At 54.4% G+C, this 18011-nt stretch overlaps 1 protein-coding gene across 1 annotated transcript; it reads right to left on the reverse strand.

Annotated features, from left to right (window-relative positions):
* Positions 1-1745: 1745 nt before the first annotated feature.
* LOC308511885 (melanoma-associated antigen 4-like) lies at positions 1746-2732 on the reverse strand (the record flags this gene model as incomplete). The annotated part of the gene is made up of 1 exon (XM_081081724.1): positions 1746-2732. The coding sequence occupies one exon, from the start codon at positions 2730-2732 to the stop codon at positions 1746-1748; it is 987 nt and encodes a 328-aa protein (XP_080937850.1).
* Between the last annotated feature and the right edge of the window lie 15279 nt (positions 2733-18011).

Consider the following 18011-nt stretch of genomic DNA (forward strand, 5'->3'; position numbering starts at 1 on the left):
TTGAGAACATTATGCGAAGTGAAATAAGTCAAACAGAGGAAGCTAAGGAACTATATGATTTAACTCATATGTGGGATATAAAAGTGAAACTTATGTACACAAACAGCAGAGGGAGGGGGTGGAGGAAGAAAGGGATTGCAATATCAGGTGACAGGAGAAGATTTGACTTTGGGTGGTGGGCACATGGTCTTATATACAGATTTTGTAAATTAGTAATCCACACATGTAACCTATATGTTCATGTCGACTAATGTAACCCCAATAAAATCCTACATAACAAAAAAAAATTAACTAGACAAACACTCTGCTTTGTAAATAAAGCTAGGTAAATGCTACCTCCTTCTTGCAGAATACATTTTAAAATTTAGGGGTGGGGAAGCCTTTCCCAGCTGGATGCAATTAAAAGTTCCATGAAATTGAGCCAAAGACCAACTCTGTCCGTCCCTGACAGCTGCTCTTCCATCCAAACCATTATTATCATTCATTTTACTCCCAACAAAAATCTATACATTGCTTAGAATTGCCCAAGTTACATGAACGGTAATGTAATGAAATAGAGTCAGCTCTGGCTACCCCAGGGCATGAAAAGGGGTGCCTGGCACAACATCTGAGAGTCTGGCTGCTGCCACCACCCAGCTTCATCACAATCAACGTCCACAGAGGGAATCATTGTTTCCCAAACACCAAACTGCCCTGGCTGAGGCCATTTACACTTGCGTGCTGTCCCCTCGAGTCCCACTACCTCTCCCCTTCTTTTGCTTCTTCTGTTCGACTTCGGGGACACCTCACCCCCTTCCTTATAAGACTTCAGCACCTACACTATCATCCTGTGGGTGGGTGTGCCCTGCTCTTTCCAGTGGGCAGAGGATCAGTCAATGTCTGGGGAATAAATGAATCACTGAGCCGGGGTGGTCTTCATTCAGATAAAATGTATCCACTTTCTTGAATGAACCAAGCAAACCCAAGGATCCTTATGTAAATTTGTCTCATAAAAAGACAGATGAGAAGGGATAAGAAGCAAGAATCAACAACCTTTTGCTTTTATTTTTCTATTTCTTGACTCCATCCACTGCACCGCTGAATTCTTTCACATGTCCAAGGAAATCCTGTTCTGATACCATGTCATCTAGTTTGGGGTCACAAACTAAGCTGAAAGGTGCTCCACTTTGTGTTACACAGTAGCAAATCTCTTACTCCTTGTTTTGTTGTTGTTGTTAATTCTCACAGGAGGATATTTGTCTCCCATTGATTTTAAAAGAGAGTGGAAGGGAGGGGGAGATACAGAGAGAGAAACATCAATGTGAGAGAGACACATCCACTGATTGCCTCCCACATCCTAGGTATATGCCCTTTACTGGAAATGAACCCGAGACCCTTCAGTCCTAGGGCCACACTCCAACCACTGAGAAAATCTGGCTAGGGCAGCAAATCTATTACTCTTGAACTGGACAATTACAAATACATGTGTGACTAATGCCTTTCAGACACTTAAATGCTGAAGCTTATGAAACCTTCTATAAAAAAGAACATTTGAAAATTCCGAAAGGAATCAAGGATACATTTCTAAATCATCACAGGAACCCAAAGATGCCATAGCCCTTATTCCCGCAACTTGCCCTAGAACTCACGACCTAGAACATTGACTGCCCTCTTCTCAAAAGCAGAGGAAAGAACTAGATTCACATCATGTCCAGCAGGAGAAGCTGCCAGGCAGGGGCCTGAAGTGCGCTTGGGTGTAACTTGGCTCAGGCCCCTTCTTCCTCACCACTCAGAGCCTCTTCAGACAGGGATAGATTGGAAGTGGGATCCCTTCTATAAACCCTGAGCAAAAACTCCAGGACTTTCAACTTGGTGGTCTCAGCGTGGGCCCTGGGATCCCACAGGAACTGGTAGCGAGCAGGATCGCTGTTGGGCACCTGCCGGTACTCCAGGTACTTTTCCTGCACCCAAATTTTGGTGAGGAGCTCCCTGGGCTCCCCATAGAGCCAATGCTCCTTCCCGTCATGCACCCCTCTGGCATGCAGGGCTTTCCAGACTTCCTCCTCAGAGGCACAGTCGCCCTCTGCGGCAATAAGCCACAGAAGTGTGACCAGGAGGCCAGTGTTGGGAAATCTGTGCCCATCGCCCACCATCCCATCATAGGTAAGGCCCAAGGTGGCGACCAGAACAAGGGTGTGGGCACTGGGGTCCACTTCCTTCACATCAATGCCAAAGACCAGCTGCATGCGCTCAGAGGCTGCGCTGAAGATCTCAGGGAAGTGGTCCTGGTGCTCTTTGATGACACTACTCAGCATTTCTGCCTTTGTGGTCCGCTCCTTTGCACAATACTTGAGGAGCAGGAACATCACCAGGTAAGCCTTCTTTAAACATAGGGCACCTTGCAGAGAGGACTCGGCCTCTTCAGAGTCCTCCCTGCTGCTTGCCCCCTCCTTATCTCGGCTGCTGGAGCCCTCATCTTCAGATTGGCTACATGGAGAGGATGCCATGGCAGTGGGGGAAAGACAGGCACCCTGGGGGCTATGGGGAGGACTTGGTGTCTCAGCAGCAGCTGCCTCTTCCAGGCTGTCTTGGCATAGTCCTGAGAGGGAGGAAGGGACATAGGAGGAGGGAGACATGGCCTCTTCCTCCTCCTCAGGGCTGAACAGCTGCACCACCACCAGTTCCTGGTTCTCCCTTGGGTCCTGATGGTATTCCTCAGGCTTACAGAGCTCACTCATCTGATGACGATGCATGATGACGTGTGCTGGGACAGAGTGTGGGAAGGTGGGCAATGGGGACCCACGGGCCGGTGAGAGAGAGGGAGTGTGAGGGGCCTCAGCTAAGAAACACACCCTAGGCAGATCTGACAATGGTGACTTACAGGTCTCTTTTTTTAGGAGTGCTCTCGGGCTTCACACGGTTCTCTCCTCAGCGACCTGTCCAGAAGGATCCTGAAGGAGGAAGTGAGAAGGATCCTCAGGGTGCAGCTGGCACAATCCAAGGTCCTGGGAAAGACAGTGTGGTGAGGTGGGATTGGGTGCTGTGGGGTCACCTCTGTTCTGGATGGGGGATCCCCTCCATGCTCACTCAGGGTCTCCTCCAGTCCACAGGCAGGGCCTTCTTCTCCCCCTCTGCTGGCCTGAGACAAAACTCTCAGAACAAGACCACACACTTCTGAAACTAACCAGAAGGACTTGGGGTGGCTCCACATCTGGCCATACCTGCCCAGAGTCTAATAGTTGTCACCAAGGAACAATAATGTGTGACCTTACTCTATTGATTCCATCTGTCCCACTAAGCCTTTACCCTGTCACTGTCCAGGAACTGAAACGACTCCATCTGAGAACCTGAGTTTACCCTCCTAAAGGAAAGGCCTCATCTCCATAGGTAATTGAGGAGGAAGTGAGGGGAGCCAGTACACCCACAATTCCAGGTCTCCCCATTCCTGGCAAAAATGGCTTTGCAGACCTTGGGCTCCATGTATGCTTGTTTTAGGGGTCCGCTCATTCTGCACTGTAACCACTGCCAACTCATGGGAACTTGACTCGACCTCTGTCCAGACCCTCAGACCAAGGCCTTCCCCTCCCCCAGACCACCAATCTAAAACTCAGGAAGTGTCTTAGACTGACAGCTGTGCCCAGGGTTTCCAGGGCTTAGAGTAGGGGCAGGCTGGATTTCTGTGGTGTCCCGTTTTTGTCTCAGGGCTTGGGGTACACCCATTCCTCCCTTGGGGCCCTCACCTTCACTTTGGCAAGACCCGGGACTCTTCTCACTGTTGAGCAGATACCCCTCCTCAGATGACCAGACTTTGTCCACTCAGATGAAGGTCCTCACCTACCTGACAGCCCAAGAGAATGAGGAGGCACCACATTGCACAAACTCCAGGGGAAGCCTCATATGGCTACCATCTTCCCTCTCCACATCTCCCCACCCCCCATTGCACCTCCACGGTATCCCTGCCATCATCACAAAATGCTGGAAGCAGGGACTGGGCCCTCTGTCCTGGTTGCATTCCCGGTGCCCATTTGGCTATTCATTTTCACTCCTGCCAGGGCCTCTCCTACCTCCATGCCTCACACCTGGGATACTCTATCTCACCCCCTTACAGAAAGACCCCACCTCACCGAAGGCTCCCCACTTTCCCACCCATGATAGAAAGGAGCGTGCCACTTAGGTCCACTGTTGTTCCTTTCAGGGTTGAGGACTGGGGACAGCTGGGCTTTGTACCACCCCTCCTTTCTGAGAAGGGGGTGTGCCTTGAGGCTTCACGGATGATCAGCACTTTCGCACCAGGCAGATCCTGGGACTAGTCCCTCTGCTGATCTCAGGTTATCTCTGAGACCTACATCCTCACATCCCCAAGATCCCCCCATCCTCATCCATGTGGCAATAGCAGGAGTTGGCAACATCCAGTCCTTTCTGCCAGGGCCTTTCCGGGTCTGAGAACAGGGCAAGCTAGACACTGTAACGTTCCTCCCCTGTGGAGTGGGGAAGCTGCACACCTTCCCCCCTCTCCAGTGGACCTTTTCTTGAGATCTGCCCTGAGAGCCCAAGGCAGAAGGAAGGGTGCACCACCTGAGGCTACCCCTGCCTACGGACTTCAGGGATGACAGAGGCAGGGCTGCTTTCAGTGGGAGCCCTCTGTTTGAGGTGCAAGTCCCTTCAGTGACCTGAAGACCTCTGCTGGATTTCTTCCTTGCAGAGACTAAATCTATCCCTTCTCCTAACCTCAGGATGTAGCCTGCAAGCCAGGGCCGCCCTCTGCTGTCCTGACGCCACAATCCTCAGACCAAGGCCTTCACATCCTGAAGACTCCTGAGGCAGAACTCAGGAAATATCTCATGTGGTTGTCCTGCTCTGGAGTCCAAGTGCAGGGCCACACAATCAATCTCTGCTTGGGAGTTCTAGGTCCTCCATCCACCCTCAAGGTCCTCACCTTAATGCCCCGCAGAACCTGCCCCTCCCCCCTGCCCCCACGCCTCGGCCATCTGAGGCCCTGTTCCTGATACCAAGTCCCAGTTGCTCTCAGACCCACATGGCAGATGTCAGGAGATGCCACACGTGGTCATCCCGCCAGGGATTCTTGTACCACTGTCAGCATGGTCAGGCTTCTGTGGGGATCTCCTCGGTCCTCCATTATGGTTCTCACTTTGACCCCTGGGAGTTCCAGGGATCCTCCCTCTGCTGACTTGAGGCTTGGCCCCAGAAACCAAAGACCTCACTGCTCTGAGACACCCCCCCCCCCACACACACACACACAGGGGAAGCCTGTGGACATCACATTAGGTGACTAAAGTGTGGACTATAAGGGCTGATGGGAGGAGTGGAGATGGACTCCATGGTTCCTTGGCCCTCCCTCTCGTCCTCAACTGATTCCCAGCAGGACCTGGCCACTGTCCCCTGCCCACGTAAGTTTGCTCTCATTACCTCATACTAAAGTCCTAATCGCTCTCTGTCTCCTAAAGCAGTTTTCAATGGATGCCACATGCAGCCAACCTATCCAGGGGCTCCCATGGCTGACAGTGGAGATGGAGCTGGATTTTGTTCCTTCTCCTCTGAGAGCTAGACGACTCAGTTCTCCTTCAGGGTGTTGACACACATACGAAGAAGCACCTGTACACCTCCCTTTGCCAGCCTGAGACTACTCCCATTAGAACCAAGAGCTGGGTGCTCCAATGAGGAAGTTGGGGGAGGGCACAGCCTCACCACTCTGCCCTAGGTCTCTCAGCACTCCCTCTGGTCCTCCCCTTGATTCCAGGCAAATCCTGGGTCCCTCCCTCTGCTGACATGATGTGGCTCCCCTCAGACCTTGTGGTTGACTCACAAATTCTCCAAGAAGGTGGGGAGGTGGGTTGCAGGAAGTAGCATTCAGCCAGTCAGCTCAGTCCCTGGGACTCAGGGTGCTGACAGAAGGGGCAAAGCTGGATTCTGTGGTGGTGGTGTGGGGGCAATCCTCCCTCAGGGTCATACCGGGACTCTCTGCAGGACTAGGCTCCTTCCCTCTGTGGACGTGTAGCAATCCTCCAGACTTGGTCCTCGCCTCTCTCAGACTTCCGGGCAGAAGTCACTGAACATTATACCTGGAAAGCATTCGCGGCACCTACCATGGCAAAGAGCGAGAGTGAGCTTTCGTGGAGCTCTACGCTGGGGTTTCCTGGGTCCCCTCAGTCCTCCCTCCTGGTCCTCACCTTGACTCTGGAAGGCCCTGGGCCCTCCCTCTGCCTACCTGAGGCCCTGTTCCGTTCACTGACGCCCACAGGCTCACTGACCCAGATGTGAAGCCATGGATGCCACTTGGCTCTGGGCAGCAACTCTGCCCTCCCCTGTGGACCTGAGGCCCTGCACGTTTTATCAAGTTCCAAGCCTGGCTCAGACCTGCTGCTGAAGTCAGGGGACACCGCACATGCTCATTGCCACTGGAGCACCCCATGGCTTGTAGCAGGGGAGGACTTTTATGGGGTCCCCTACATTGTGGGGTCCAGGGTCACCTCCGTGCTGCGTCAGCTGACCTGTGGCGCTGCTCCTTACACCAGACCTGGATGGGGAAGTCAGGAAACTATGCCTGTGGTCAGCCTACCCACTGGGCCTCCCCGGACTGAGGATTCTGGGGTCCAGGGCCCCAATCTCCCTCAGGGTCCTCAACTTGACAGCAGCAGGAACTGGGGTCCCCCCTGTGCTGCCTGAAGCCCTGCTCCTCCTACGAAACCCCCGTGTCTCTCAGACCCAATGCAGAAATCACAAATCACAATGCGTGAAAGCACCCCTCCCCCACCCCCAGGAGGCCTGCCCGATGGACACTGTTCTGGGGTTCAGGCCCCCAGTCTCCCTTAGGGTCCCCAACTTGACAGCAGCGGGACCTGGAGTCCCCCCTGTGCTGCCTGAAGCCCTGCTCCTCCTACCAAACCCCGTGTCTCTCAGACCCAATGCAGAAATCACAAATCACAAAGCGTGAGATCACCCCTCCCCCACCCCCAGGAGGCCTGCCGGGTGGACACTGTTCTGGGGTCCAGGACCCCAGTCTCCCTTAGGGTCCCCAACTTGACAGCAGCGGGACCTGGAGTCCCCCCTGTGCTGCCTGAAGCCCTGCTCCTCCTACCAAACCCCCGTGTCTCTCAGACCCAATGCAGAAATCACAAAGCACAATGCGTGAGCTCACCCCTCCCCCACCCCCAGGAGGCCTGCCAGGTGGACACTGTTCTGGGGTCCAGGGCCCCCAATCTCCCTCAGGGTCCCCAACTTGACAGCAGCGGGACCTGGAGTCCCCCCTATGCTGCCTGAAGCCCTGCTCCTCCTACCAAACCCCTGTGTCTATCAGACCCAATGCAGAAATCACAAATCACAATGCGTGAAAGCACCCCTCCCCCACCCCCAGGAGGCCTGCCCGATGGACACTGTTCTGGGGTTCAGGCCCCCAGTCTCCCTTAGGGTCCCCAACTTGACAGCAGCGGGACCTGGAGTCCCCCCTGTGCTGCCTGAAGCCCTGCTCCTCCTACCAAACCCCCTGTCTCTCAGACCCAATGCAGAAATCACAAATCACAAAGCGTGAGATCACCCCTCCCCCACCCCCAGGAGGCCTGCCGGGTGGACACTGTTCTGGGGTCCAGGACCCCAGTCTCCCTTAGGGTCCCCAACTTGACAGCAGCGGGACCTGGAGTCCCCCCTGTGCTGCCTGAAGCCCTGCTCCTCCTACCAAACCCCCCTGTCTATCAGACCCAATGCAGAAATCACAAATCACAATGCGTGAAAGCACCCCTCCCCCACCCCCAGGAGGCCTGCCCGATGGACACTGTTCTGGGGTTCAGGCCCCCAGTCTCCCTTAGGGTCCCCAACTTGACAGCAGCGGGACCTGGGGTCCCCCCTGTGCTGCCTGAAGCCCTGCTCCTCCTACCAAACCCCCGTGTCTCTCAGACCCAATGCAGAAATCACAAATCACAATGCGTGAGAGCACCCCTCCCCCACCCCCAGGAGGCCTGCCCGATGGACACTGTTCTGGGGTTCAGGCCCCCAGTCTCCCTTAGGGTCCCCAACTTGACAGCAGCGGGACCTGGAGTCCCCCCTGTGCTGCCTGAAGCCCTGCTCCTCCTACCAAACCCCCGTGTCTCTCAGACCCAATGCAGAAATCACAAAGCACAATGCGTGAGCTCACCCCTCTCCCACCCCCGAGGAGGCCTGCCGGGTGGACACTGTTCTGGGGTCCAGGGCCCCCAATCGCCCTCTGGGTCCCCAACTTGACAGCAGCGGGACCTGGAGTCCCCCCTGTGCTGCCTGAAGCCCTGCTCCTCCTACCAAACCCCCGTGTCTATCAGACCCAATGCAGAAATCACAAATCACAATGCGTGAAAGCACCCCTCCCCCACCCCCAGGAGGCCTGCCCGATGGACACTGTTCTGGGGTTCAGGCCCCCAGTCTCCCTTAGGGTCCCCAACTTGACAGCAGCGGGACCTGGAGTCCCCCCTGTGCTGCCTGAAGCCCTGCTCCTCCTACCAAACCCCGTGTCTCTCAGACCCAATGCAGAAATCACAAATCACAAAGCGTGAGATCACCCCTCCCCCACCCCCAGGAGGCCTGCCGGGTGGACACTGTTCTGGGGTCCAGGACCCCAGTCTCCCTTAGGGTCCCCAACTTGACAGCAGCGGGACCTGGAGTCCCCCCTGTGCTGCCTGAAGCCCTGCTCCTCCTACCAAACCCCCGTGTCTCTCAGACCCAATGCAGAAATCACAAAGCACAATGCGTGAGCTCACCCCTCCCCCACCCCCAGGAGGCCTGCCAGGTGGACACTGTTCTGGGGTCCAGGGCCCCCAATCTCCCTCAGGGTCCCCAACTTGACAGCAGCGGGACCTGGAGTCCCCCCTATGCTGCCTGAAGCCCTGCTCCTCCTACCAAACCCCTGTGTCTATCAGACCCAATGCAGAAATCACAAATCACAATGCGTGAAAGCACCCCTCCCCCACCCCCAGGAGGCCTGCCCGATGGACACTGTTCTGGGGTTCAGGCCCCCAGTCTCCCTTAGGGTCCCCAACTTGACAGCAGCGGGACCTGGAGTCCCCCCTGTGCTGCCTGAAGCCCTGCTCCTCCTACCAAACCCCTTGTCTCTCAGACCCAATGCAGAAATCACAAATCACAAAGCGTGAGATCACCCCTCCCCCACCCCCAGGAGGCCTGCCGGGTGGACACTGTTCTGGGGTCCAGGACCCCAGTCTCCCTTAGGGTCCCCAACTTGACAGCAGCGGGACCTGGAGTCCCCCCTGTGCTGCCTGAAGCCCTGCTCCTCCTACCAAACCCCCCTGTCTATCAGACCCAATGCAGAAATCACAAATCACAATGCGTGAAAGCACCCCTCCCCCACCCCCAGGAGGCCTGCCCGATGGACACTGTTCTGGGGTTCAGGCCCCCAGTCTCCCTTAGGGTCCCCAACTTGACAGCAGCGGGACCTGGGGTCCCCCCTGTGCTGCCTGAAGCCCTGCTCCTCCTACCAAACCCCTGTGTCTCTCAGACCCAATGCAGAAATCACAAATCACAATGCGTGAGAGCACCCCTCCCCCACCCCCAGGAGGCCTGCCCGATGGACACTGTTCTGGGGTTCAGGCCCCCAGTCTCCCTTAGGGTCCCCAACTTGACAGCAGCGGGACCTGGAGTCCCCCCTGTGCTGCCTGAAGCCCTGCTCCTCCTACCAAACCCCCGTGTCTCTCAGACCCAATGCAGAAATCACAAAGCACAATGCGTGAGCTCACCCCTCCCCCACCCCCAGGAGGCCTGCCAGGTGGACACTGTTCTGGGGTCCAGGGCCCCCAATCTCCCTCAGGGTCCCCAACTTGACAGCAGCGGGACCTGGAGTCCCCCCTATGCTGCCTGAAGCCCTGCTCCTCCTACCAAACCCCTGTGTCTATCAGACCCAATGCAGAAATCACAAATCACAATGCGTGAAAGCACCCCTCCCCCACCCCCAGGAGGCCTGCCCGATGGACACTGTTCTGGGGTTCAGGCCCCCAGTCTCCCTTAGGGTCCCCAACTTGACAGCAGCGGGACCTGGAGTCCCCCCTGTGCTGCCTGAAGCCCTGCTCCTCCTACCAAACCCCGTGTCTCTCAGACCCAATGCAGAAATCACAAATCACAAAGCGTGAGATCACCCCTCCCCCACCCCCAGGAGGCCTGCCGGGTGGACACTGTTCTGGGGTCCAGGACCCCAGTCTCCCTTAGGGTCCCCAACTTGACAGCAGCGGGACCTGGAGTCCCCCCTGTGCTGCCTGAAGCCCTGCTCCTCCTACCAAACCCCCCTGTCTATCAGACCCAATGCAGAAATCACAAATCACAATGCGTGAAAGCACCCCTCCCCCACCCCCAGGAGGCCTGCCCGATGGACACTGTTCTGGGGTTCAGGCCCCCAGTCTCCCTTAGGGTCCCCAACTTGACAGCAGCGGGACCTGGGGTCCCCCCTGTGCTGCTTGAAGCCCTGCTCCTCCTACCAAACCCCTGTGTCTATCAGACCCAATGCAGAAATCACAAATCACAATGCGTGAGAGCACCCCTCCCCCACCCCCAGGAGGCCTGCCCGATGGACACTGTTCTGGGGTTCAGGCCCCCAGTCTCCCTTAGGGTCCCCAACTTGACAGCAGCGGGACCTGGAGTCCCCCCTGTGCTGCCTGAAGCCCTGCTCCTCCTACCAAACCCCCGTGTCTCTCAGACCCAATGCAGAAATCACAAAGCACAATGCGTGAGCTCACCCCTCTCCCACCCCCAGGAGGCCTGCCGGGTGGACACTGTTCTGGGGTCCAGGGCCCCCAATCGCCCTCTGGGTCCCCAACTTGACAGCAGCGGGACCTGGAGTCCCCCCTGTGCTGCCTGAAGCCCTGCTCCTCCTACGAAACCCCCGTGTCTCTCAGACCCAATGCAGAAATCACAAATCACAATGCGTGAAAGCACCCCTCCCCCACCCCCAGGAGGCCTGCCCGATGGACACTGTTCTGGGGTTCAGGCCCCCAGTCTCCCTTAGGGTCCCCAACTTGACAGCAGCGGGACCTGGGGTCCCCCCTGTGCTGCCTGAAGCCCTGCCCCTCCTACCAAACCCCCGTGTCTCTCAGACCCAATGCAGAAATCACAAATCACAATGCGTGAAAGCACCCCTCCCCCACCCCCAGGAGGCCTGCCGGGTGGACACTGTTCTGGGGTCCAGGACCCCAGTCTCCCTTAGGGTCCCCACACTGACCCCGGGCAGGTCCGGACCCCCTCTGCAGACCTGAGACGCCGCCATGACACGGAGCCGCCCGAGGGTCTCAGACCCAGAGGACCCGGAAGTCAGGCCTCGCCGCTCATGGTCCCCCCGCGCCTTGGGGCTCCCGGGACTGACTGCTCTGGGCCCAGAGTCACCTTGTCCCCCCCCCCACGGCCTCACCGTGAGGCCTGCAGATCCTGGGACCCTCCCTCTGTGAACCAGGAGGCCGGACCCCCACACCGAGGCCCTCACCCCGAGACCCCAGGGCAGGCCTGAGGGCCTCACTCCCCAGGGCTCCCGGCAGGGGCTGAACTGGCTCCCGGGGACCTCCGTCTGGTCCTCACCCCGATTCCAGGCAGAGCCTGGGCCCGCCGGTGCCGACCTGAGGTGGCTCCCCTCAGCGCCTGTGCTGTCTACCGACCCGAAGCCAGCGTCCCAAAGATGGCGCTCAGCTCCCCCAGGCTTCTCAGGCGGAAGTCAATGCGTCAGTGACATCACTTCCGGAAACCAATTGTGGGGTCACCCAGGCCTGCTGACCGGGGCGGAGTTCCGCTCCTTTGTACCCAGCCCCCCTTCTGGTCCCTACCTGGTCTGGATGGCCTGGGCCCCCAGCCTGTGCTGACCTGGGTCTGTGCCCTTCAGGCCAAGTGTCGGCCTCCCCAGGTCCCTCTGGGTCCTAGAGTCCGGGAGGTGGGCGGGACTGCGCAGCCGGACAGCCCTGCCTGAGGTACCCGGATCTCACTGGAGCACCAGCCTTCGTCCCGGGGTGGGCCCTCTGCGTGGGCGGCTGGAGCCCTCAGTCCTTATTGGAGGGTCCTCACAGCCCTGGCTTGGACACCGTGGTCACATCACGGTTCCCAGAGGGGGCGCTGCAGAGCCGTGGTCCCTGGGGAGCATCAGACCCTAACTGCCTCCCCTGCCCCCACTTCCCATGGTGCCTCTTCCCCAGACCGCCCGGCTCTATGGAAACATTGTGTTCTACATGTTTCCTTTCAGTAAAATCGCTGAGTTACAGCAGGGATTTGGAGCGGGCCTCCAATCTCCCCGTGTCCTCAACTTCACAGCAGCACGTTCTGCCCACCCCCCTCCCCGCCTCCACCTGAAGCCCTGCTCCTTCTACCAACCCCCCCACCCCTTGTAACTCTCAGACCCAATGCAGAAATCACAAAGCACAATGCGTGAGCTCACCCCTCCCCCACCCCAGGAGGCCTGCCCCATGGACACTGCTCTGGCCCAGAGTCACCTTGCCCCCCCCCCCCACGGCCTCACCGTGAGGCCTGCAGGTCCTGGGACCCTCCCTCTGTGAACCGGGAGGCCGGAACCCCACATTGAGGCCCTCACCCCCGAGACCCCAGGGCAGACATGTGGGCCTCACTCCCCAGGGCTCCTGGCACAGGATGAACTAGCTCCCAGAGACCTTTGTCTGGTCCTCACCCTGATCCCAGGCAGAGCCTGGGCCCGCTGGTGCCGACCTGAGATTGCACCCCCACAGCGCCTGTCCTGCCGCCCCTCCCCCGTTCTCTAAAGAGGTGGGCGAGGGGGGCAGGAAGTAGTTCTCATTAAGACGACCCACCGAGGACTCTCAGTGCTGTCAGGAGGGCCTCCCAGGGTCCCTAGAGCTGACAGGAGCACCTGGAGATGGATGCTGTAGTGCCCTCTGTGCTGAAGCCAGTGGACACCAAAGTCCTCACCCAGGAGGGCCTCACACCCCTTGCAGAGATCACTGCAGTGCCAGGATCGATGCTGCGGGCGGCGCTGTAGCTCCCAGGATGTGTCAGGGGCAGAGAAGAAGGATTATTATGAGTGAGGATTAAAAAGTGAAAACAGCCGAAACAGGTTTGGCTCAGTGGATAGAGCGTCGGCTTGCAGACTGAAGGGTCCCGGGTTCGATTCCGGTCTGGGGCATGTACCTGGGTTGCGGGCACATCCCCAGTGGGGGATGTGCAGGAGGCAGCTGATCGATGTTTCTCTCTCATCGATGTTTCTAACTCTCTATCTCTCTCCCTTCCTCTCTGTGGAAAAGCAATAAAATATATTTAAAAAAAAAAAAAGTGGACTGGCTAGGGCGGGGGGATAAAATGGACACATATGTAATACCCTTTGTAATAATTTAAACAATAAAAAAAAAGAAACAAATAAATAAATAAATAAATAAAAGTGAAAACACCTGCAGTGGACAAGGGAAATGTAGACAGACAACCACAATCCCACACCTCCCCAAATCCCTGCTGCTGCTCAGCATATTCAGTAGCAGCTAACCTTTAGAACCCACAGTTTCCACAGTGTCAACTAAGCTGGTGAAGAAACCCCATAAGACCCTTTGATCTTCTTTGCTCTCCACCCCTTCCAACAGGGATAGGAAAAAACTGGGATCCTTGCTATTGGCCCTGAGCTAATATTTCAGGACTTTCAACTTGCTGCTTTCAGCATGGGCCCTGGGACCCCCACAGGATCTCGTACGGTGCAGGATCACTTTTGAACTGGGTAGTACAAATACAGGTTTGGTCAATGTCATTCACAAACTTAGATGCTGAAGCTTGTGAAACCGTCTTTTTTATTTTTTTAATTTTTATTTTTTTAATATTATTATTTTTTAATTAAATCTTTATTGTTCAGATTATTACAGTTGTTCCTCTTTTTCCCCCCATAGCTCCACTCCACACGGTGCCCACCCCACCCTCTGCCCTTACCCTCCTCCCCCCACTGTCCTGATCCATAGGTGTACGGTTTTTGTCCAGTCTCTTCCCGCACCCCCACACCTCTTCCCCCCCACCCCCGAGAATAGTCAGTCCAGTCCCTTTCTATGCCCCTGGTTCTATTATATTCACCAGTTTATTCTGTTCATCAGATTATTTATTCACTTGATTTTTAGATTCACTTGTTGATAGATGCATATTTGTTGTTCATAATTTGTATCTTTACCTTTTTCTTCTTCTTCCTCTTCTTAAAGGATACCTTCCAGCATTTCATATAATACTGGTTTGGTGGTGATGAACTCCTTTAGCTTTTTCTTATCTGTGAAGCTCTTTATCTGGCTGTCAGCTGATTTCTCAACAGAAACGATGCAGGCCAGAAGGGAGTGGCAAGAAATATCCAAAGTGATGAATACCAAGAACCTACAACCAAGATTACTTTACCCAGCAAAGCTATCATTCAGAATTGAAGGTCAGATAAAGAGCTTGTGAAACCTTCTATGAAAAGAAACAACATTTGAAAAATTCCCATAGAAAACAAGGATAAATTTCTAAATCATCACGGGTACCAAAAGATGCTACAACCATTTTCCCCGCAACTTGCCCTGGGCCTCACAACCTAGAACGTGGACTTCCCTCTTCTCAAATGCAGAGTGAAGAATTAGCCTCACATCTTGCCCAGCTGGAGAAGCTGCCAGACATGGGCCTGAAACGTGCCCGGGTGCAACTTGGCCCAGGCCCCCTCTTCCTCACCACTCATAGCCTCTTCAGACAGGGATGGGATGGAACTAGGATCCCTTTTCTATAATCCCTGAACAAAAATTTAAGGACTTTGGACTTGGTGGTCTCAGCATGGGCCCTGAGACCCCACGGGAACTTGTGGTGTTCCTGATCACTGTTGGGCACCTGCAGGTACAGCAGGTACTGTTCCTGCAGCCAAATGTTGGTGAGGACCCCCGTGGGATCCCCATAGATCCAATGTTCCTTCCCATCATGCAAGCCCATGACCTGCAGGGCTTCCCAGATTTCATCCTCGGGGACACAGTTGCCCTTTGTGGCGATCACCCACACAAGTGTGACCAGGAGGACATTGTTGGGAAATCTGTGCTCATTGCTCACCATCCTGCTCCTAAGGTATCTTGCAAAAGAACGGATCACAAAGGCAGAAATGCTGAATAGTGTCATCAAAGAGTACCAGGACTGCTTCCCTGAGATCTTCATCCAAGTCTCAAGTGCGTGCAGCTGGTATTTGGCATTGATGGGAGGGAAGTAGACCCAATGACCACTCCTATGTCCTGGTCACCACCGTGGGCCTCACCTATGACTGGGGGCTGATCAAGAAAGAAGACCTGACCAAGAGAGGCAGCAATACACAAGGAGCATTACTGGATAGGGCCTGGACTGGGCTGAGGAAGAGAAGAGTCCCTCACAGCAGGAGACCCTTTATGGGGTTTTGGGTCAGGAGGGCACTGTCCAGAAGGGAGTACTATAGTTTGAATGCTTGTGTCCCCGTAAAAGGCTGATGTTTAAACCCTAACCCCTAAAGATGACAGCATTAGCAGGTTGGGCCTTTGGGATGTGCTTAGGTTATGATGGTTGAGCCCTCAGGGACGGGAGTAGCACCTTATAAAGAGTCTCCAGAGAGATGCACGCTACTTCCACCATGTGAGGACACAGCAAGGAGGGCCCTCACTGCAGCACACTGGCTCCTTATTCTTGGACCGCCAGCCTCCAGAACAGGGGGAATTAAATCTCTGTTGGCGATAAGCTACTCAGTCTGTGGTATTTTGTTATGGAGTTCTTATCAAGTTTCCAGTCTCCCTCAGACCTGAATGCTGAAGTCAGGAGACACCCCATGCGGTCACCAGCCCTGTGGCCTTCCAAGGCTGAGAGCAAGGTGTGGTTTTGTGCAACTTCTACATTGTGAGTCCTGGGTCCCCTCAGGCCTGACACAGGGTCCCCATCATGACCCTGGCAGGTCCTGGGTCCTTCCTCTGCCTCCCTGGGGCTGGTTTGTGTACGAAAGCCCACAGGCTCTGAGACCATGCAAGGGAAGACCAGGTCTCAGGTGCCAGAGGGAAGCTGGTGCCAGCAGCCAGGGGAAGGAAGGCCTACTCTTGCATAAATTTCGTGCATCAGGCCTCTAGTTCTTTCAACAATAAAGAATTATTATAGCAGCCCCACTGGACTAGGGAGGAGCACAAGGGAACAGCTGGAAGGCTGGCATTGGAGAGGAGGCTCAGGTGTCTAAGTGAAGTTGCTCAGCAGCTTGGGGGAGTGGCTTGAGGCCTTAGAACCACAAGACTCTCTTTTATCTACTCTGAGCAGCCAGGCCAGCCTCAAGGGCCCCAGAGACCAGAGCTCAGTACTTTCTCTATGGCTGCAAGGCTGTGCAGATGCAACAGCCAGGTCAGGACCGAAATCATTTTTCCCTAGGGTGCGGCTGTATTGGTAGCCCAGTCAGCTGTGTTGCGCTGTGCTGTGCTGTAGTCACATGACTTTGGGGACTCTGTTCATAAGGTGGCAACACACACGGGTCATCTCTGGGGCCTTTGGAACTCTGAAGAACAAACCAATCACCTCTGTCAAAGGGTCCTGAGCATGGTGCCTAATAAATACTGTCTGACTGGTGATTGTGGGACCCAGGGTTGAATTTCTGGGACTGAGCAGGCTTACAGAGGGAGGCTATTTCCATAATGCATTTCTTCAACTCCATTGAAGTCAACAGTGTGAAAATTTCATCTTCAGAAGGAAAGAATGAGCCTGATGTCCTAGATTATTCATGACAATGGAAATTTGGTGGTTCTTGAATCGAAGATCCTCTAGAAACCTCGGGACTCAAGAGTGCCTAAAACATATCAAATAAACACCCTTTCCCCACAAAATGACAGACTCTGGTTTCCAGAGGCTTCTCTCCAATTTCCTTCCAATAAAATGGGCAAGTCCCTTTACATAAGCCATTAGCAGAGTCATGAGCTAGCAAACGCCACAAGGACACCTCCTTTTCAGCCTTTAAAAAAACTCACTTAGCCCAAACCGGTTTGGCTCAGTGGATAGAGCCTTGGCCTGCGGACTGAAGGGTCCCAGGTTCGATTCCGGTCAAGGGCATGTACCTGGGTTGCGGGCACATCCCCACTGGGGGGTGTGCAGGAGTCAGCTGATCGATGTTTCTCTCTCATCGATGTTTCTAACTCTCTATTTCTCTCGCTTTCTCTCTGTAAAAAACCAATAAAATATATTAAAAAAAAAAAAAACTTGCTTAAGGAACAATTCTTTGGTAGGCAACCAAAGGGAGCTGGCTGTTTAACCAGAGACACTAGGTGGAGCTTCCCTTTGAAAAGCCAGCCATTTTTATCCTCTAGGGCAGGGGTGGGCAACCTTTTTGTGAGTGCGTGCCAAAATCAGCAAAATCTCTGACTCAAAATTCTTCTGCGTTCCAACCCCAATTTTTTGAGAACATGTTATGCCTACTTGATATCTCTTAAGGTGTACGTATGTGAAGAACCTTGAAGAAATAATAAAATTCATTCAAGCGACAAAAACACAGTATATGATGATGAAAAATGCATTTATTTTTTAATGTATACATGTAAACTGATAGTCCGACAGAAAACTTTATGACTCCGTTTGATATTATCAGTGGGACTTTTTCTGCTGCACCACTGATGACAGAGATTTTACATAAGGTTTATATTTCATGACCTTCAGAGATACGCAGGAGCCACTACTTTCATCCATCAAGGTAATCCTATTATGAGACTTAAGAAAATTCATCACTGAGAACAAAGATTCACAAGAACAAAGTATGTGGATGAAAACTTGGAGAGTAATGCTGTTGCAAAGATTTTTTTTTGTTGCTGTTTTTAGTATTTTTAATTTTTATTTTTATTATTTTTTTATTGCTTAAAGTATTACAAAGGGTATTACATATGTGTCCTTTTTTCCCCCCCCGCCCTTGACAATCCCCTGGCCTCCCCTACCCCCCAGTGTCTTATGTCCATTGGATATGCTTATATGCATGCATATAAGTCCTTCAGTTGATCTCTTCCCCCCCCTCCCCGCCCCCGCCTTCTGCTCCCCTAACCTCCCCGGGATTCCCACTGTGTTTGACAGTCTGTTTGAGGCAGCTC

The sequence above is a fragment of the Myotis nattereri genome, assembly GCF_964212035.1.
Source record: "Myotis nattereri genome assembly, chromosome: X".
Lineage (NCBI taxonomy): Eukaryota > Metazoa > Chordata > Mammalia > Chiroptera > Vespertilionidae > Myotis > Myotis nattereri.